The sequence below is a fragment of the Schistocerca serialis genome, chromosome 8 (assembly GCF_023864345.2).
Source record: "Schistocerca serialis cubense isolate TAMUIC-IGC-003099 chromosome 8, iqSchSeri2.2, whole genome shotgun sequence".
NCBI classification, from domain to species: domain Eukaryota; kingdom Metazoa; phylum Arthropoda; class Insecta; order Orthoptera; family Acrididae; genus Schistocerca; species Schistocerca serialis.
The window spans coordinates 407,992,886-408,015,338 of NC_064645.1; the positions used below are offsets into that span (position 1 = coordinate 407,992,886).

General features: G+C 38.6%; 1 protein-coding gene and 1 pseudogene across 4 annotated transcripts in view; one reads left to right on the forward strand and one right to left on the reverse strand.

The window, feature by feature from the left end:
- Positions 1-22,453, forward strand: part of LOC126416704 (uncharacterized) — a 307,969-nt gene that overhangs the window by 238,381 nt on the left and 47,135 nt on the right. For 3 of the 4 annotated variants that reach the window (XM_050084515.1, XM_050084513.1, XM_050084514.1), the window contains exons 5-8: positions 3,427-3,576; positions 5,836-5,931; positions 20,868-20,945; positions 22,077-22,402. In XM_050084515.1, the coding sequence (XP_049940472.1) occupies positions 3,427-3,576; positions 5,836-5,931; positions 20,868-20,945; positions 22,077-22,402 (650 nt within the window). The remainder of the gene's footprint in view (positions 1-3,426; positions 3,577-5,835; positions 5,932-20,867; positions 20,946-22,076; positions 22,403-22,453) is intronic. The other variant, XM_050084516.1, reaches the window with a different exon arrangement.
- Positions 20,286-20,403, reverse strand: LOC126417363 (5S ribosomal RNA; annotated as a pseudogene).

Sequence of the window (22,453 nt, forward strand, 5' to 3'; positions counted from 1 at the left end):
TTCATATGTGAAGGAGACCATCTATTCTTGAGTACTGCTAGAGCGTTTGGGATCTGCATCAGGTCAGATTAAAGGAAGAGATCAAAGCAGATCAGAGGCGGCTGCTATATTTGTTATTGGTAGGTTCGAAGAACACGCAAGTGTTATGGAGATGCTTCAGGAACTGAAATGGAAATCTCTGGAGGGAAGACAACATTCCTTTCAAGAAACACTTTTGAGAAAATTTAGAGAACCGGCATTTCAAGCTTACTGCAGAATGATTCTATCGTTTAATGTAAGGACCACAAAGATTAGATACGAGAAATTAGGGCTGATATGGAGGCATGTAGGTAGCCATTTATCACTCACTTTACTTGAGAGTGGAATGAGAAAGGAAATTACTAGTAGTGGTACATGGTGACAATGCGGTGGCTTGTGGAGTATGTATGTAGCTGTAGGTGTAGAAATTATATAGCAGACAGGTTTTTCTAGTGGTACATGTGGTAAGACTTGTTACCAGCAACTTATGCATTTGAAAATACAATTTATAATTTGAGCAGACTAATCTTTACTAAATTGAGGTTAGGATTTTCTTCTACCAACCCCTTCAGTTGCGATAATGGAATGGCAGTTAGTTGGCCTAAGGTAAGCCAAATACAGTAAGTTACAAATTCAACTGGAGCAGCAAGAAGTGAGAGCTCGTTACTGAAGAAAGGTGCTGCTGATTGAGGAGCCATTATGTATGCTGGTTATGGAAGCTACAGGTGCCATACCATAGGCAGGGAAGACTGGTGTATGAAAGGTGGGTGTAAAGTTTTAATTATCACCTCCAAAAATTCAAGCTTTGTCCATGAGACCTGGTGATTGTTCTCGTATTAGTCCACCTGTACACATTCACCCTTCAGTGTAACACTTTTTGCCAGTGATTGTTGACTTGGTGGAGATCGTGGTAGAAATTTGAAAGTTGACTGTTTTCAGAAAATGTTCCACATTGAAAAACACCTCGTGATTATTCTATAAACACCTGTGATGCAATGCTTTCCATGCTCGAGGGTGGAGGAAGAAGGTGCTGGGAGCTGTGTAAGGTGAATATGGGTCTGAGGTAAAATTTAATACCACAAAGAAGCAACGTGGGTGACTCTGTCCTGTGCAGAATGAACTGAGGCACTGTTGACAAAAAGATGGAACACATGCTTGGACAGCTTCCTGCGATTGTTAAGATGAAGCATCTTGTAACCTTGTCAAGAGACTTCGACAATATCATGTGATAGTTCTCCTAAAAAAAAACACTATCTCCTCCTTGCCTGACAGTGATTGAGTCTTCACCTTTCCTTAATGATTGAATGATCGATCCACATGTTTCCAAATCTTACTTTGCTCTTTTTGTCTCACCACCATAGTGACACACCAACACTCTTCCACGATGATTAGATAACTAAGGAGGTTATTTGGATTGACCTTACACAGCCGCAACATAAGTGGGAGCAGATGCAGAACTCAGAAATTGCCAAATTTTATCATGTTCAAAATGAAGCGCAAGATGTGGAAAATTGATCCATAGTTGATTTCCACTTATTTTCCATTATGCAGAAGTAGTTAAGAACTGGAACCTCCACTTTGCTTACATTCCTGTTTTTGCACAGAGAGCTTTGCTACTTAATTCTCTATCATTCAGTCTTGTTTCACCATACTGGAAGCATCTGCACCAGCTAACCACTGTGTCATTTTATGATACATTGTTACCACACATTCTCACACACCAACTGTGTGTGTGTGTGTGTTGTCTATATTTGACAAAGGCGTAGGCCAAAAGCTCATTTTCTGACAGTCTTTTTGTTGTGCCTGTCTGCGACTCAGCATCCCTGCTATATAGTGAGTAGCGACTATCCTTTTCATGATACTGTTACATTCCATCATTGGATTTTCCACTGCTTAAGTGACTTTGGTGAGAGGGGGCTCATAAAACATTTATAATTAAGAATCTGGTATTTTTATGTTATAAATGAAATATCAAATAGGAATATCTGTGGTGAAACTTCCTTGCAGTTCAAAACTGTGACTCAGACTGGGACTCAAACCTGGGGCCTTACCTTCTGGAACACCTGTGCTATTAATAACATGAATGACAGCACCTCACAAATATCCCTTGCCATTTTCTTCATCAATATTTTTAAAATATTTTCTTATTGCTTTAAAGTTCAAGCTGTAAAAAGTTTTTATTATTTTTCTGCAAATCTGTTTCAAAATAATAATATTGTCCCTCTTAGATATACTGCATATATATTTGTTGCTTTCTATTAGAGAAAAAGTTTCTTTCTGAGGATTTTATGCACAGTTAATTTATTATTTGCAGGTTCTGTACCCCATGTTCTTAACATCTCACTTTAGTGTAAACCATTTCAAGCAATCAATTTCATGATGAATATGGACCTGCATGCAGACCATTTGCAAGAATGATTCGTATTCATATTTACTTTAAGCTTAATGTTGATTTAAATTTGCTGAAAACACACACACACACACACACACACACACACACACACACACACACACACACACAGTTGTATGCATGGTCTGAGTTGAAAACATTCCATTTTTGTGTGTGGGTGTAATGTCCGACAGCCAGAGTTTGATGTGTTAATGTGTATGCAAGCTGTTGTGTGACCTTGCCTGTGAGGAATGACAATGAGGACTGCTAGGACATTGCCTTTTCTTTTACTTTTAAACCTTTGGAAATACAAAACCTCTCACGTAATAGGTAACACATTTCATCTGATCTTACAAGAAACCCCCACCCCATCCCCATGTTCTAAAACAGTGTGGTTGTAATTGAGAGTCATTGAGGATTATGTACGTGGCATGAAACCATACTTGGAACATGAGGCATTGAGATAAGGAGTTACTTAAAAGGAATGAGCAGCAATATAAATTTAATTACTTCATTGTCCCAGTCAAGGAGTGGGTGGAACTCAGAGTGGGGGTGAGGTAGCACTAGAGCTCTTGTACAGTGCATGTTCTGTTGTATGACTGGCCACATCACACAGTTTGTATCTGAAGTTGTTATACTTAGTGCCTATCCAAACTTCAGACATCCATGTCCTTCAGATTCATAGGTGTGAAGTGAGTAAGCAAAGTATACTGCAGTATCAGTGACAATAGTGATTAGTCATAAAGCTTGTGGGCTTTTTAACAGTAGTTCAGAAATAATATTCCTCTTAAAACTATTTCTCTAATGTGTGCCACACTGGTTCATTGTATTAGATAAAACTGAATATGTCTGTGGTAAAGTATGTTTAGTGTTTGTTGGTAATAATAAAGTAAGTTGTCAATAGTAATAAACATTATTGGCACTAATAACTTACACATTTCAATCAGGGAGGTACTTCAATTAATAATAATCACCCCAGCTAAAGTATCCAATTGCACATTTCTTTTCTCCTTTTGCAGGTGTTCCATTTGCGAGACATCAGCTGGGAGAGGCCGCAGTTCTTGTCCAAGTCCTTTTTGGGCTTTGTAACATTTAACATTATAAATTATTCCCTGTTACTAGCAGAGTTTATTACAACTCAGTTTACACATCCGACATCAGAACAAAAGGTAATGCTTTATCCATTTTTATTATTGTTGTTCACTAAATTTGTTGTAGTATTATCAAAGACTGAATTTTGAGACAGCTAAAATGTGTACAGAGACTAAATTTTTACTAAATCTCGGGCATATATCTTAAAGTGCGTATTTTTAGCAGCTGAAATTAATGTGATAAAGAAGGAAAGGTATTTCACTGCATTGTGCAATGAGAGAAAAGTGATAAAACTCGAATTAAGAAATTTGCTGCAAAATGAGGCGAGGCATTGAAGGAGAGAAAATTGGCAAGCATAGAAGTTGGAAGGTTAAGCGTTAGTTTAACAGAGTGCTTACTCTTTTGAACTTAGGATGAAATCAGCTAACTAGAGTTCAACTATGTGGTGCTGTAATAAAAACTTGTTTCACAACAGTTAGTTTTCATTGTTTGTGTAATAATGGTTTTTGTACCTATTATTAGTGTCCCGTCTTTGAAGTGTACAGTGGTTTTCTTTGATCTTTCACCATACATGTGTTTCCTTAGAAGTTTATTGGCCTATTCAGAGTTAGATAAGCGTGAATGGTGTACAGCTGCATGGATTCTGTGATCAAGTCAGGTGATAACAATGGTTTGAGGCAAGATAGAAGTAGAAATAAAAAAGAAACTAGATCATTCTCATGAAGAATTCATGAAAATCAGTCTTAAAGTAATCAAAAGCAAGACATTTGGTTTGGTGCTGTGTAGGAACTCCCCAACAGCCCATCTAATAACCGGAGATGAGAAGATGTATAAGGTGGACAGTTTCCGGTCTTGATTAATTCTACCACACAGTATGTTAGATACTTTGGGATGGAATATTTCCACAAATTTCTAAGATTTTCGTATACAGAAAATAAGTCAAACCAATACTAACATTTTAGACGAGTAGCAGCAACGGTTACTGGACCAAATAAGAATATTCGACAGACAATAGAAATTAATTTACTGAATTTTTGTTCACAGAAAACACAAACAGATGAAATTAGGAATCAGGATATCTGACAACAGCTAGGATTAGAAAGAAGCTTGCTGGAGACCCTTGATGTACAGTGATTCTAGTGATACAGTCATACGGAGCCAAGGCACACTTTGTAGCTATGCCAGGAAATGGCACAGTTGGGGGAAATCATCACCTGACACAGGAAACAGGCACAGATCTAGGTATAGCTCAGTATATTACATTGCTCAGCATGTGCTGTAGAGTCATGAAAATCTTGCAAGATGGTTGCCATAAAGGTTGACCACCAGATGTTGGTGCGTGTGACGAATCTTTTTGAATTATACATATTGGCTTCTTAAAAAGAATCATTGCAGAATATGAATCTCAGATGTGCCATCACATCATCACCAATTCAGAAACAAGAAAGTGGTGAGGCATGATGCCAATGCATGCAAAAATTTCACACCCAGCTGTCAGGAGGAACTTCACCTCACATCTTTGTTCAGTGGAATAGATAATTTTGAGTCTCTTCATAGACAGTGATGCAGTGGTGGGCAGGTTATGTATCAATATCTGCTGATGACCAGTTGTGCCCTAAAACCAGAAGTAAATACTGTTAATTACCAAATTAAAATGTTAGTTTTCTGTTATGTGGCAAGACCTGACCTCACAATGTCTTTTCAGTTGTTACTCAGCAGACATTACCTCTCTGTTGAAAGGATATAAAATTTGTCATAAAAGACAGCCCTATTAGCAGTCTCGACAATTAGTTGCACCTTGTTGTGATGGTGGTGTGTCCAAAGCTCATGTTCTTACTCAGAAATGAATTGTTGTTGTTGTTTATTCATCCATGAATAGCTTTCAATAAGGTTATTGGAAATGTTGTGGTATTTCATTTTAAGAATAAAACCACCTAATTCATATATACAGGCATTTAGATATACATAGTTCGACAAGGAACACACACTTTCCATGCCCTTATAGAAGGAACGATCTCAGTATTTGCGTGCCATCCTTTGAAACAGTGTCAGTATGAAAAGCTAGGTGCTATATAACTAGGAGACCAGTGGCAGAAGACAGACGACTGTGCAACAGAAACTATTCTCCTGTTCCCAAAACATCTAATCTATTATATTGGTGACAATTATAGGGCATTTTTATTGGTCTTGCTTCTGTGTGTCTATTTAGTTGCATTTGACCTGCATGATAGATTAGTTTAATTTAAGCTTTGTGTCATATTTACTGTAAGTTACTTGCACTGTGGATCGTATTCAACTCAAGCTGATGAAATTGTATTTTTTTCTTTCTCTTACAGAATTTCTATACAAACCTTTTCAATGGTTGCTATGCCTTCCTATTGTTCATTGTTGTGATATTTTTCCTCATTTACGGCGTAGAAGTCTTCTTTAAGGTTAGTAAAAGTGATCCTTCGTATACCTATTGAGCTAAAGGTGTTGCCAATAGTGAGTAGAACCCTTGAGTTAGTGGCTGTTAGGACATGCTGTGTGTGAAACAAATTGTCTATGTGTTACTCAATATTTTTCGTGATAAGATCAATTCATGTCAGAATGCAGTACTTAAGTTTGTTGGTAAAAGGCTGCACGCAATCGTGTTGTAAAGTTCACTCAGCACCTGAATCTTGCTTCTACGAAACCAGTGTGCTAGCCAGATGACTAAGAAGCCTAAATTCATTACATTCACATTAGAATAGTCAAATTCCGTGGGTGTTGTGGAAGTGGTCCCAAGTGTATAGAGGAAGTAGAGGATGTAAATTCTATTGTCATTAAAGGATGTAATCTTCAGTAAAGTAAAGAAAATACCATACAGAAAGGTTTTTGCATTAGTTGCATTCATATTACCCAAGACACATTTAATATACTGTGGGAGGTTGATGAATGCACATGTGCTCTATATTTAACTCATTCCAATACTTCAGATTAAAAAGCCTTAAATCTTTCCAGAGAGTGTTAATTCTTTGAAATGTTTAAGTGTTCAGCATCTTGCATTTAGTGGTACTGTTTCTTTTCTTTAATATTATATCTTGTTACATGTGTATAATTTTGTTACACAGTTGACTTGGTATGGTTATTGTTGTTATTATTATTATTGTTGTTGTTGTTGTTATTATTATTAAAAAGTGGCAGTAGTGCCTTTGTGACAGATGCAGAACATGTATTTTTTGTTTTCTGAAACCAGAGGAACTGGAATGAAAATGGTATTAATTCAAGTGGGTAAACTTTCCAGAAGCAGAGTTTTGTTAGCAAGAGAGAAGTAGAAGATAGGGAAGGGAAAATTGAGAGAACAAATGCATGTATAAAACTAATCAATAAAAGTTACTCTCACATCAAGACACACATTAGAAGTGCAAGCAAACAATTGAAAGTGTCAGTAATTTTATAAGACTCTTCTTTGGTACATTTTTTTTATTAGTGTGTTATCCTTGATCTAGTTGTTTTAGTGTCTGTGATTGAAATGTAAGTGCTGTTCTACCAAATAATTTTAACTCCCTGTAGGTGTTTAATGATAATAAAAATATACAGGGTGATTATAATTAAAGTTGTAATTTCAAAATGCTGTCAAGAAAAAGAACAATTGCTCAGAATGTCATTAAATTTGTTGTTGTTATTATTATTAAAAAGTGGCAGTAGTGCCTTTGTGACAGATGCAGAACATGTATTTTTTGTTTTCTGAAACCAGAGGAACTGGAATGAAAATGGTATTAATTCAAGTGGGTAATCAAATGGGGGGGGGGGGGGGGGGGGAGCTGTGGAAACAAAAATTTAGCAAACATTTTCCCAGTAGATGCTACTTCAAGCATCATAACACAAATGCGGTCCGCTACAAATGGCAGAATGCGCATGACCACCATGTGCGCCTGCAGAAATTTTTGCAATGGGTAAGTGAGGGGGGAGGGGGGGGGTAGTGAAGATTTAAAAATTCTCATTTTTTATGTAATCTATTCAGTCAGGTGAAAGTGTTACAAGCAGCAAATTTGTCAATAAGTACACAAAACTTATTGCATCTGGGAAGAGTGATTGTTGTCTACTTAGTGCTTTCGACACAGATTACTTTGGTACCTAAATTACAAGTTTAGTTCAGTAGCACATGCAAAATACATATATTATGTTATTAATATGAATAAGAATGCCAATTTTTGAATCAACTATCTGAAATAATATCCTCAAATGATTAAATCCAGGATATCCCGTGAGATATGAAATAAAGCTAGTATATATTGATAAAATAATTAATTCATAATCCCATAATGTTGGGTTTAATCTGACAATTTGAGAAAATAACGTTGGATATCGTGTTTTGGTTTGTTTGGGGGAAGAGACCAAACAGCGAGGTCATCGGTCTCATCGGATTAGGAAAGGATGGGGAAGGAAGTGGGCCGTGCCCTTTCCAAGGAACCATCCCAGCATTTGCCTGGAGCGATTTAGGGAAATAACGGAAAACCTAAATCAGGATGGCCGGACACGGGATTGAACCGTCGTCCTCCCGAATGCGAGTCCAGTGTGCTATCGTGTTTTGCCTTTCAATTAGTTGCAAAGACGGAACATATCTCCATGAATTTTGAAGCAACCAAGAAACAACAGAAAATGGAAAAAAAAATGAGGGAATAAACTTTTCAAAAAGGCTTATTCAACTTTTATGCCGTCTATAGCACTTTTATTTGGTTACACAACTTCACATAAACTCACATTGATAGGTTTATTGCATTGCTTTCATGATTTCTATTTTTTAGTGATAACTAGAGTAGCTGAAGCTGAACAAAATGTGTTTTGAAAGCTGCAGTCATTTGGTTTGAATGTGAAAGTATAGCCTAGCGCCATTAAATGACCAGATGAATGTGGGGAAGCCTCCCAAAACCAGTTTCAAATTCGCTAGTAGAATCAACTTTTAGCAGCCTAAGACTCCACCAAGGTTATTCTGATCTCTCCAGTTTGTCACATTATTGTGCAGCATACCAACTGAAATGCAAGGTCCCAATCCAGGGGCTAAACGAGGAAGTGATGTAAAATGATAGAAGACATTATTTTGGCACTCTTCTTGACTGCAGATCAGTGCCATAACTACAGCCACACCGAGGAATTGGCATAATTTCTCATGAACAGAGTCATAACAAAGAAACCTTAATGTGTTTAATGATTACTAAAGCTGCAGTATTTTTCATCTCGGTTAGCAATGTTAAATCTGCAGTTAAGTTGAATTGCAGAGTGATTGCTAAAAATTTGAGAGAATTATTATACAATGAATAAAGTCTCTACCCAGAATGCAGGAGGTGGCAATTGCTCCCCCGCCCCCGCCCCCTCCCCCGTTGCAGATGCCTGTGGTGACTGCACCAGTTTCTCACTCAACAGTTGTGGCACTGTTACTTAGGTAAGCCCATTCACCATGGCAAGGTCGTACTACATTGCATGGGAAAAATTGGTTTTTAACTGTCCTGAGCCAAAAAATTGCATAAAAAGCAACAATGAAATCAATTTTTAACTGTCATGACAGTGGAACGAGATATGTTCAGTGTGCTGTCCACCATTTTCTGCCACAAGTTTGAATCAAGAAACAGCATGTTCCACAACAGATCAGAATGTCTTAAGGTGTCAGATTCAGAATGTGTTGCATAATGTATTCCTTAAGTTCAGCTTTGTTTTTAATGAGAGCGCTGAATGCAACGTCTTTCAGACAACATCACAGCCAGAAGTTACACGTATTAGGATCATATGATTTGAATGGCCAAACTGTAGGGATATGATGGCTGATAAATCTAGGTTTTCCAAAATGCCTCTGCAGCAGCTGCTTCACTGGCTGTACATTGTGCAAAGGAGCGCAGTCTCGCATAAAAATGATCCTACCCACTCATCCACCCTGTTGAAGGCTCTCATAGCATTTACAGTGACAGACCAAACATGTTCCATAAATATGAGGGGTGTTCAATAAGTAATGCAACACATTTTTTTTCTCTCTGAAAGCAGATTGGTTTTATTCAAGATTACAAGACACCATATTATTCCCCACTCTTTTAGCTACAAAACCCTACTTGCAGAACCCATCTCCTCGAAAAAATGTGGCCCTATGACAAAAGATGCCGCAACCTGTACAGTTAACATTGCAGAATGAAGTGGTATCAGTTGATGTGTGAGCAGATTTTCAGATTTTTTGTTACCCATATTCTGCAGTTACGTGTGTTGACATGGTCGTGAAGGTGGAAACGGGCTTTGCCTGTTCACAGAATGTTCCATGGCCACTCATTGTCCACTTCCACATGAACAAGAAATTCTAGAGTAAACATTTGTCTTACTGGCAAGACAACATGAAGCTGCTCCTGAAAACAGGTAATTTTGTATAGATATCAGTGCAGAAAGTTTCGTAAAATTTTATACAGCATGCTCTCAGGCATGCCCAAAGTTTGAACAAATCCTCACTCACTGTGTGTTCGCACATCACTGCTCAACCCCTCCTGCAGTGCTTTGGCCACATCTTCTGCTGATGTCCAATCAGTTGTTTATTCCTCCCGTTGCCACATTGCACTTAATAAAAACCTGTCTCTTCAAATCGTAACCATTTTCCCCAGAACTTCAGCAGACATCAGGCCAATGCCTGGAACTTACACAGAGCTACTGATGCACATTCACTGTTCTTGTAAAAAATACTTTACCAGCTGTGCATGATTATGCTTTCATGCTGAGCGTCTCAGAAGCAAACTGAGGAACAGCTGTGTACTCTGCATCTTCTATTTTGCATATTCTGCTGCTTACAATGCCATCTAGTGGTCATATTTTTGTTAATTTTTTTTGTTTCTATAATGTTTGCCCCCTTCTTTGATAATATTCTATTCCATTTTGACGTCATTCTGAGCAGTGGTCATTTTTTTAACAGTGTTTTGAAACTGGAAATTTAATTATAATTACCCTGTACCAATTACTGTATACTTTTCTTCTTTGTGTTGCTTACTTAAAACTTTTCTGTTGTTGTGCTCAGCATAAATCTCTGCTTGTACCTGCTTTTTGCTTACAGTGTTTCATGGTGGCTCAAATGTGTTTTCAGATTTTGAATATATTTTCTGTTGAAACTATCAGACTGAAATGATTCCCAAAAGACTAATAGCTAATGATTGCTATTGGCAATGACTTAACATGCCTTCTTTGTTAGTTTCTCCTGGTGTAAACAGCTGCCTTTGTTTTCAGAATTATTTTAAGGTATGGAGTTAGTTGCTATTTTCTTTATGTACATATTTCAGTAGTAGCCTCTTTCAGATAGCCACTTGTTAATTTCTTAAAAGCACCACAACTAGTTTTGAGTTATTTGCTTATTAGCAGATGACAGTTTTTAATCAGCTGTGATCCTGTCTTTCACTGTTGTTTGTCCATTTAGTGTTCTGTTTGGTCAAATGTTGATGTGTGGCACATATTACATTGTATTAGCTGCAGCTTTTTTTATGTTTATTAAAAAATGCAAGGAGCATTCATAAAAAGACCAAATATGTTCCATAAATATGAGGGGTGTACAATAAGTAATGCAACACATTTTTTTCTCTGAAATCAGATTGATTTTATTCAGGATTCCAATACACCATATTATTCCCCTCTCTTTTAACTACAAAACCCTGTTTTCCAGCATCATCTCCATTCAGTGTGATGGCCTTACACCACCTTTGGTATCACTCTACTGGCCGATGTCGGAGCAAATGTCTTGCTGCATCAATGGCTTCCCCATCATCCACATACTGCTTCGCGTGGAGTGCATCCTTCTTTGGGCCAATCAGTTGGAAATCGGAAGGTGCGAGATCTGGGCTGTAGGGTGGATGAGGAAGAACAGTCCACCGAAGTTTTCTGAGTCCCTCATGCATGTGCAGACTTGTGTGAAGCCTGGATATCCAGTTATGCAGCAAGGTGTTTGATCGTGATCCATTGATCACCTCGAATGAGTGTGTCGACATGTTCCAACATTGCAGGAGTCACAGTCGTATCCGGCCATCCGGCATGCGGTAGATCGGACAGGTTTGGAGGACTGTGTTGCAATGATGACAGGTGCTTCCCCCAATTATTCACCTCAGTTTTGTTCACTGTCAGGTCTTCGTAGGTATTCTGCAAGTGCCTATGAATATCAGCAATGCCCTTGTTTTCTACCAAAAGAAACTCAATGACAGCTCTCTGCTTCGAACACATCTGCGTACCAGATGCCATTTTAGAGGCTATGTATAGCGTCACCGTGTATCAAAACTTAATGAAATTATAGAGGCTGAAGCAGGAACATTTCACAAAGCCACGCAGCAAATTCTGCATTTTTCGAATTGAGACAGGCTTAGAAAACAAGATATTGCATTACTTATTGAACATCCCTTGTATTACATACATCGTATTTGATACAAATTTTTGGGTATTTATTTAAAAAAATTGCAAGGAATGTACATTAAATGACCAAACATTTGCTATAAATATGTTTTTTTTCATGTATTTTACATACGGTCACTTTCAAAGTAGTTCCAACTCTCAACCTGTCTTCCATTGTAATAATGTTTCTTAGAGAGCAAACCTCAAAATATTTTTAGATATTTTCTATTATTTTGGAAACAATATTTTGGCATCCTTTTGAGTTTGATAAAACTGTACGATACTTAGATGCAACCAAGACAAGAGAATAAGGTAGCTGGACACAACTAGTGTGCAGTTTTCTGTCAGAAAACTGCATATCAGAAGCAATGTATGAGCTGACGATTTGTCCCCAGGTGGTTTCTCCACAGTTTACGCCTCTTCCTGCATGCAGCTTTTGACAGTCCCTTAAATATGTACAGTACATTTCTACTTTCATTGAAGTTGAAATCGTCTCTCCCAACCCATTGTGATGAATACCTTTTCGTTTCCACCATGTAGCCGTGAACCTGTGACTCTTTTCCCTGTCACAAGTCATACAATCCCCCCCCAACTCACCTTCCTCCCTGCCACCCCCTCTCCCATCCCCAGAAGTTTCCTCAATCATAAAGTGATTGAGTATGGTACTGTTCTCTTTCTGTTCATCATTAGTGATGGAGTAACAGTTTCTGTAATGATGTAGTTCATGTGAATTTCACATGCACAACATAACACCAAATTGATGCCCAATTCAGTGGCAATTACATCACATTACATGAAAGTTTTCATTAATTGCTGGTCAGATGCTCACTGCATCATGTCCATCTTTCATTGTGGAGATATTCTGCACCACATTCAGTCCTCATTAAAATATTTGAACTTATCTCTCATGCTTTTTGAGCAGTTCAGACGTTTCTTTAAATCTTTTTTTATCTTAGTTTGCAGCAGCAAATCTCGTGCACCTCCTGTACTTCCAATTTTTTCTTTGTAGAATTTCTCTAACATAAGGCGTACATAATCAGTTGTTCAGTTTTTTCCAGCTGTTCATATACACTCCGTAAAACCAGCCACATATCAGTGTGCCAGATAATTTGTAAAAATAAATGTGCTATGGAAAAGTAGTAGTATGATATTCTGCATTACAGCAGATCTTGTTGTGAGTTAAGCCTCTTCCACTTATGTCTGTCCATAGCCAGTCTTTTCATTTCTGAATATTTGTCTCCTTTTATATTGTCCAGCATTTGATATCTTCTTTTCCCTCTTCCCCTTTTTCCCACCACCATTCTTTCTATTCCTTCCTTCAATAAACAGTCGCTCCTCAAACAATGTCCAATCCAGTTCCATTTTCTCTTTCTGATAACTTTCAGCATGTTTCTTTCTTCTCCAACTCTTCTTAATACTTCTTCATTCCTTAGTCGGTCTTCCCATTTCACTTTTTCCATTCTTCTCCATATCCACATCTCTAGTGCCTCCAATCTTCTTTCATCTTCCTTCCTCAATGTCCACGTCTCCGCACCATATAGTGCAACACTCCAGATGTAACATTTGCCGAGTCTTTTCCTCAGATCTTTGTTTAGTGGTCCACAAAGTAATTTCTGTTTCCTCTTGAATCCTTCTTTTGGCATTTGCAATTCTTTTCCTAATTTCTGTTGAGCAACACATATCATCCATTATTACACTTCCCAAGTAATTGAAGTCATTCATTTGCTCTATTTCCTCTCCCCCTATTTTCATATGGCATTTTCTCCTCTTTTCTCCAATTACCATGCTTTTTGTTTTCTTCTTGTTAATCTTCATTCCATATTCTTCTAATTTTGTGTTTAGATTATCTAACATTTGTTCCATCTCTCTTGCACTCTCTGCCATCACAACCATGTCATCTGCAAATCTTATACACTCCACTCTCTGACCTCCTATACAAACTCCTCTCCTTCCATCAACACTTTCACTAATAATTTCCTCCAGATATATATTGAACAGTGCTGGTGATAAACAAAAACCTTGTCTTACACCTCTTCCCAGTTCTATTTCTTCACTCATCACACCTCCTATTCTTACTCGTGCTCTCTGGTTCAAATATAAATTTCTAATTCCACTCCTTGCCTGAAACCAAATTGTTCATCTCCTGTTATGCAGTTCGGCTTTCCATGTAGCCTTCTGTTGAGCGTCCTCAGCAAGACTTTGGCTGCATGCGATATCAGGCTCACTGTTCTATGTTCCTCACACTTTTTGCTGTTCTTTTTCTTTTCCATAGGTATTAAGATACTTTCTGTAAAGTCCTTTGGCCATTTTCGTGTCATGTATATTTGATTACACAATTCAATCAACTCCCTTTTCCCTTCTTTCTCCAATGACTTTAACTGTTCCACAGGAATCTCATCAATTCCCACTGCCTTTCCATTTTTCACTTCTTTCATAGATTCTTCAATCTCACTAGCTAGTATTGCATTTCCTTTGTCATCATCTGTGACATTATCTTCTTCTTCTTCTTCTTCTTCTTCTATCCCAAGGTCTTCTTCACTTGGTCGGCTGTCTGCAGCCTATATGGAAAAGGGGTTGTGGTAAATGAAATGAGGTTTAACTGGCAAAAGCTATTGGAAATAGACTGTGAAGAGAAAATATGTGTAGTATTCTGTATAGAATGTGGTTCAAATAAGATCAGTACTATGAGACCAAGAATAGCAGACCGGTTCCAAACCACATGTTGTAAAACCGTATAAAGTGCTACTGGGCACAGTTTTGTTCTGTATAGTGACCCTTGCCTTTGTCTGAGCTATGAACACTCTAATCCAGCCATTGAAATGCCAAGATATCATGTAATGAGATACTAAAGTCAATACTAAATTCTCATCATTTTTAAATCTGAAACTTGTGCGATTAGTAGGAACATACAATCCTAGAAACAGTAATAGGTTAGGTACTTACAGTTAAGAAGTCACCAATGTAACACATGATAAAGGAACGCTAGAGACTAGTAATAAAATTACTTTCCATGTAAAAGCTGCTTGTATTAAATTAATGTTTTTCACTAGTATCATGGAGTTTGCTCATGACATATGTAGACCTTCATTCTGTAGTGAACTAAATAAATTACTGACAGATGTAGCTGTGAAAGTATGAAAGCATTGTGTCCAAGTGCTTCCAAACTGCTGTTAGAACTGTAATGAAAGCTTTGGAGTTTTGGGGTCACTAATTGTATGAATGTTAGTGTGGTTATGAGATGTCAAACCTGTCTGCCATGCTCTGTTGCTGTCAAACATAATTGCAGTCAAGTCCGTGATCTCTTATGGAGTGCAATGTGAAGGCTTTGCTCTTGTTGTGGAGTTAAACATGAGGAAGAAAACAAAAAGAAGCAGCAAATGTAGTATATAGATTTAGTTGCTGGGAGCTTGTGCTTTAATATGGAGAGAGCAAGCTTTTTGAACATTTCATACTTTTGCAGTCATTAATTTAGGATTAACTGTAAGACCGCACTTTTAGTGTAAGTAAGATGTTTCCAAATCCTTATCAACAGAAACCACATATGCACATAATACTGACAAAATATTGTTACTGAGTTTACCAAGTGTATTTAAACATGAGAGCTTGATATCATGTAATAATGCTGAATAACCAATAAAGAATCTGAATCTGAATTTGTAACCTAAAGAGCGAGCATGAAAGTCAGTACAGTCATATATTACTGTAAAATTCGTGGCGTGCACAAGATGTAGTTTACAGGGTAAAAATTAATAAAATCAACAAACTGCAGGGATGGATTCGTGACTGGAAATGGAGGAAAAAAGGTCCCATGAACATGGATCCAGAAATGCATTGTTGCCAGGGTAGATGGCATTGATGAATGAAAGTTAATGTGGCTGCATGCCATATGTTCCTTGTGTGTTGCAAGCTGTGTGTTTGACACAGTGTACCGTAAGCAGCAGAATGGTCCGGTATTTATGTCGGGAACAAGTTGAGATGGTGTTCGTGTACTTCCAAGGAGAAGGAAACTGTTGAGAGGTTATATGAAAAAAAGTACTGTCACAGACATCAACCACATCACACAACATTTTAAGCCCTTTTTGAGTAATCGTGTGATCTGTTAGAACTGTAATGAATGCTTTAGAGTTTTGGGGTCACTGATTGTATGAATGTTAGTGTGGTTATGAGAAATCAAACCTGTCTGCCATGCTCTGTCGCATCATACAGAAACACCACCTTGGCGCATTCCCGACATGGATGCCAGACTGTTTTGCTGCTTACAGTATGCTGTGTCAGTAAAACAACCTGCAACACACAAGGAACTCGGGGCACGTGGTCAGAACAACTTTCATTAGTCAGCACCTTCTACCACGGCAACAATGCATTTCCAGACACATGTTTGTTGTTGTTGTGGTCTTCCGCCCTGAGACTGGTTTGATGCAGCTCTCCATGCTACTCTATCCTGTGCAAGCTTCTTCATCTCCCAGTACCTATTGCAGCCTACATCCTTCTGAATCTGCCTAGTGTATTCATCTCTTGGTCTCCCTCTACGATTTTTACCCTCCACGCTGCCCTCCAATGCTAAATTTGTGATCCCTTGATGCCTCAGAACATGTCCTACTAACCGGTCCCTTCTTTTTGTCAAGTTGTGCCACAAACTCTTCTTCTCCCCAATTCTATTCAATGCCTCCTCATTAGTTGTGTGATGTACCCATCTAATCTTCAGCATTCTTCTGTAACACCACATTTCGAAAGCTTCTATTCTTTTTTTGTCTAAACTATTTATCGTCCACGTTTCACTTCCATACATGGCTACACTCCAGACAAATACTTTCAGAAACCACTTCCTGACATTTAAATCTATACTCGATGTTAACAAATTTCTCTTCTTCAGAAACACTTTCCTTGCCATTGCCAGTCTACATTTTATATCTTCTCTACTTCGACCATCATGCTAGTTATCAGAAGCTCAAATGTTAGTACTTTATGGAGCCCCTTAGGTAAATAGCATCTAAGATCAGAAAGAAGTCCAATTTGTGCCCTGCACGTCGACAGGTGGCCTTATCTGAGATGTGGAGGAGGCACATTCTGTGGCTGTCGAGGTGACAGGGCACAGTCATTTTCAAGTCTTGGTTCATGTCATAACCAGAGGCACGTGTCACTTGTGTTCCAAGGCTGTCCTCAGTTTGTAACTTGTGCTAGAAGTGATGGGCAAGCAGAGCTCACAACAGTGCCACACCCAGAATTGACCAGGGCCCTTTAGTTTGGGGCCAAGTGCAGGGTTCCAACCAAAGGCTCCATTGATTCCGTTATGCTCTTGGCTGCAGGTTTCTGGACTTAGGTGTTATGACTCGTAGGACTCTCTTTGATCAGTCAAGGTTGCACTAGACAAAGAAACCAGCTACTCACATAGCACTGTGCTTGTGGAGTGCACATAGTTTTTCTTTTCTTTTCTTCTACTTCTTCTTCTTCTTTTTTTTCTCCAGGCTAGGTGGTAGTCTGAAGTCCTCTGATGAATGTTCACCAGTCAATATACAGGGAGAAAAATGAGATCATGTACAAAGTGAAGAAACTTCAGCTGTCAAAATGTATTCATAAATTGCTGAAGTGTTTGTAACAAAGTTCCTTAATTTACCACCCTCCAGTAACAGTGTCACACTCACATTATGCTCGGAACAGAGAGCTGGATGAAACACAAAGTAGAAAGGTCTGAAATATTTGACAAGGCATGGAATGTGTGCGGAAAAGATGGGACAGATGCAAAAGGAGGCGCAGTATTCATTGTAGTCAAGGAAAATGTTGTGTCTATAGAGGCAAAAAAGGGTCTAAGTGCCTCATTATGTGGATGTGAGTAACTGGGACAAGTGAACTCAAGTTAATCATCGGATATTGATTCCACTGGGCGTAACAGTTGTATAATCATTCAGAGAAAATCTACGCTTAGTAATGTGATGTTACCTTAATCATATAAGATTAGTTGGATGTGTCTTTAATCTACTGAATGTAGACTGAGATATCTATGAATTCATTCCCTTTGGTACGGACAGACAGTCTTGTGAGGTAGTTCCGAACACATTTTCCGAAAACTGTTTTGAGTAGCTTGTTAGGCAACCCACATGGAGTGGAAATATTTCAGATGTTTAACTACAGACAGGCCTGCCCTTACCATGAGTGTCAGTTTAGAGACAGGGACTAATGACCATGATGTCGCCATAGTGACAATGGTTATTAAAGTTAATAAAGGCGTCAAGAAGGCTGGGTGATGTTTCATGCTGAAAAGAACAAATAAGCTGTTGTTAGACTCCTACTTAGATAATGAATGGACATCAGATATATGTGTGGCTCAAAGACTTCTTAAGTAATAGAACTTAGTATGTTGTCATGGGCAGTGACTGTTCTTCACAGACAAGGGTATCGTCAAGTGTGTCCAGGGGAAGTATGAGAGAACCACATTTCTTCTCAATATACATAAATAATCCGGCGGATAGAGTGGGTAGCAATCTGTGATTGTTTGTTGACGACACTGTAGTGTCAGGAAAGAGTTGTTGTGTGACTGTAGGGGGATACTGGATATCTTAGAATTTCTGTTTGGTGTGATGAATAGCAGCTCACTCTAAATGTAGAAAAATGTAAGTTAATGTGGATGAGTAGGAAAAACAATCCTGTAATGCTCAAATAAGTATTAATGGTGTGCTGCTTTATACAATCTTGTTGATTAATAACTAGACATATCATTGCAAAGCAGTACGAAATGGAATGAGCACATGAGGTCAGTGCTAGAGAAGGCGAATGTTCAACTGTGGTTTATTGGCAGAATTCTAGAAAACTGGTTTATTGGGAGAATTCTAGAAAACTGGTTTATTGGGAAAATTCTAGAAAACTGTAGCTCATCAATAAAGGGAGACTGTATAGAACTCTAATGTAACCCATTCTTGAGTACTCCTAAAGGGTTTGGAATCGCTACCAAGTAGGAGTAAAGGAAGACATTGAAGCAATTCAGATGAGTGCTGCTGAATTTGTTACTGGTAGGTTTGCTGAGCATGTGACTATTACAGAAATGCTCCGTGAAGCCAAATGGGAATTCATGGAGGGAAAATGATGATCTTTTTGTGAAACACTGTTGAGAAAATTTAGAGCACTGGCATTTATGGTTGACTGCAAAATGATTCTACTACCACACCGAAGGACCATGAAAACGAGATGCGAGACATTAGGGCTTTTATGGAGGCTTATAGATAGTTATTTTTCTCGGCTCCATTTTTACTGAAAAGGGGAAGGAATGACTGGTAGTAATGCAAGGTATCATTCGCTTTGTATTATATATATAAATGAATGATGTCTGCCTCGAGGAACAGACACCATACAGAATCTACAGCTGTGAAACATTATATATAAATTAAAGGGTGATCACTGCTATCAGCTGCAACAGGACATTAAGCAGAGTCAGTGGCGATGAGTGAAAAGGTGTACCAGTCCAGGAATTCAAAACTGGGATCTCCTGCTTTCCAGGCAAGTGCTGTAAGCACTGCACATCTGGGACACAGCACTATCGCAACTGCACGGACTATCTTGGTACGCCTCGCAACCGATTCACACTTCCACAGAGCGCCACCCATCTGCGGTCCCTGTCAATTTTACTCCTGTTCGCTACTCAGAGATTCCAACAGGAGGACAGATTCCAACAGGAGGACAGATGTATTTTTGCATTCACACAGAAGAAGGGATCCATTGCATAGTTAGGCTTAGTGATTATATGATTACATGGTGTCTGCAGCTGATAGCAATGATCCCCTTCAATTTACATATAGTGTTTCACAGCTGCGGATTTTGTGTGCTGTCTGTTCTTTCCAGAAGACACCACAACTTCATATAATTGCTAACCTAGCTGGACAATGGATCCCTTGCGAATTCATCAAACATTTCCGATCTCTTGTTGGAATCTCTGAGTTGCGAGCAGGAGTATAATGAACAGGGACTGTGGATAGGTGGCAGTCGGTGGGAGTGTGGATCGGCCTTGAGGCGTACCAAGATGGTCTGTGCAGTTGCGATAATGCTGTGTCCCGGATGACGCAGTGGTTGCCACACCTGCCTAGTAAGCAGGAGATCCTAAGTCTGACTCTGGGTCCGGTACACATTTTTGCTCATCGTTGCTGATTTTGCTTAATGTCCCATTGCAGCTGATAGCAGTTTCAAATTTGCATTGTATCATATTTTGGCTTGTGGAGTATGGATCTAGATGTAGATATTTAAGCACTCCGTCTGCAGGCCACAAATGGCCCATCGGGACCATCCGACCACCGTGTCATCCTCTGCTGAGCCTGTGGATAGGAGGAGCATGTAGTCAGCACTCCACTCTCCCGGTCAATATGATGGTTTTCTTTGACCGGAGCCGCTACTATTCAGTCGAGTAGCTCCTCAATTGGCATCACAAGGCTGAGTGCAGCTCGAAAAATGGCAACAGCGCATGGCGGCCCAGATGGTCACCCATCCGGGTGCTGGCCACACCCGACAGCGCTTAACTTTGGTGATCTGACGGGAACCAGTGTATCCACTGCAGCGAGGCCATTGCCCAGATGTAGATATAGAAACAGAAATAAAATAATGTTTTATGACTCGCAAAATTGAACAGCTGTGACTAGTTAATAATTACAGTGCGTTGACTTACTCGTAGAAGATTATTATTATTATTGTTATTATTATGATAATTATGCTGATTTATGCTACTTGGCTTTTGTTCAGCACAATAGTCACTCCTTACGTAAAGTAATGCTGTTGTAATTGTGTGTTGCTTTATTGCTGCAATACAAACATCTTGGCTTTTGGTTCTGTCTTGGGTATATTGTCATTAGCTAGATGGTATTCGTGGATTGGTGTGTATGCATATATAATATACATATTTATTATTAATTTGGAGATTAATTGAAGGTAGCATACAGAAATACCTCATTGATTGTAGTTGTAAATTCTTTTTGTAATGGTTAAAGTAACTGTTATCCCAAGACAAGACTGAAAAGTGTTGATGTTGGTGTTGCAGAGGGGTGTGTTAGCAAGATACAATACTTTAAACAACGATGAGGCAAACGCAAAAACACAACCAGTGGAGTCGTTCGAGGTAAGTGTTGAGGCAACGATGTACACTGTCTTTATCATGTCTGTCAAACCTGTGTGCTATGGAATAGTCTAAATGTCCTTTCCAGAATTTGTTCATGAGTTGTTCTATTTATTTGACTCTTATTGAAGCAATTTGTGCCAAACCTCTAAATGTTTAGGCTGTTTGTTTTTAACTTCCCATTCATAAACATGAGAACATGATTATTAACAAATTTTTAAATGAATTCTCTTTATTCATAAATTTTTTACCACCTTAGCTTCATTGTTTTAAATTACTTGTACCAAATGGAGAGTCCGATCGAGGAAACTATTAAAATTACAAGGGGAGAAATTGGCTGGACAATATTAATCTTCGGGAGGCCAGTACCGCTGATAGAAATGTTCAAAGTAAAAAATAATAGCCCTAGGTTTTAGCACCAAATAACGGAATATTCCTCCTTTGGAAGAGAAAGAGGGGTATGGAGCGTGTGTGGGGGAGTCAGGTCCTCACTATGCCAATACATTGAGAGGAATCCATCTATTGTGAGGAGAAAAGAAAACAAAGATGAAACGAGGAGTTTGAAAGAATAGAAGGTCAAAGATCATACATTTGGTTAACATTGTAGCATCTTCAGAGTAGAGTTGGTAGAAGGGCCAGAGTAAGAAATAAAAATGAATTAAAAATGAATTGGGAATGGGAGATGGAAACAAAATTGTAGAAATAACATTATGTAACATTTTAAGGTGCTGTTTGGTTTGTTCTTTACTGTATGATTGCTCTTTGTCAAAGACCGATTTCCAGCAAGCTCTGCAATTTATAAAAAACTGTGCAACACAGTAAACAAAAAATATTTTAGAATTTGCTGAACCAAGTATGAAATTTTATGCTTAAGTACCAACAAATAAGAAAACAAATGCTGGAAAATGATATTTGACTGAAACCAGTCACACAATAAAGTATGAACTGAACAACAGCTTAGTGTTACATAATATTATTTCCAGTATTTATAAAATCAGTGTAACACAAGCAAAAAAAAAAAAAAAAAAATTTGGAATTAATAATGCAGTTATTCACAACTTCTGCCATTGTCACTAGTAATAGTTCCACAATCAAAACAAAAAACTAATTTATTTGTTATTCACTGTTTTCCAGCTCCGCGCTGGCTTTCTGAGTGGGGAGCAAGTTACAACTATAGCAGCATCCAGTCGAACACCTGCAGGAGAACGAGGCGATGGGCCGGCATCTACACGGCTAGTGGATGCGGATGCAGACGGAAACACCAGCACTTCTGCGGACACAGATGCGGATGCTGACGCACGCCTGTCAGCTGCCTCCAGCCCCTCTCTGCCATTGCAGCAGAAAGTGGACATCTCACAGCTGCACCAGTCACGCATTGGCCTGCTCTCTCAAGCACTCATGCTTAGCATTGTTGTAGGCTTCCTCTTCAGTGAGACACTGTCAGAATTGTGGAAGAAAAAGTGAGTACACCTGAAATTCACTTCACAAGCATGTGTATATATATTTCTACC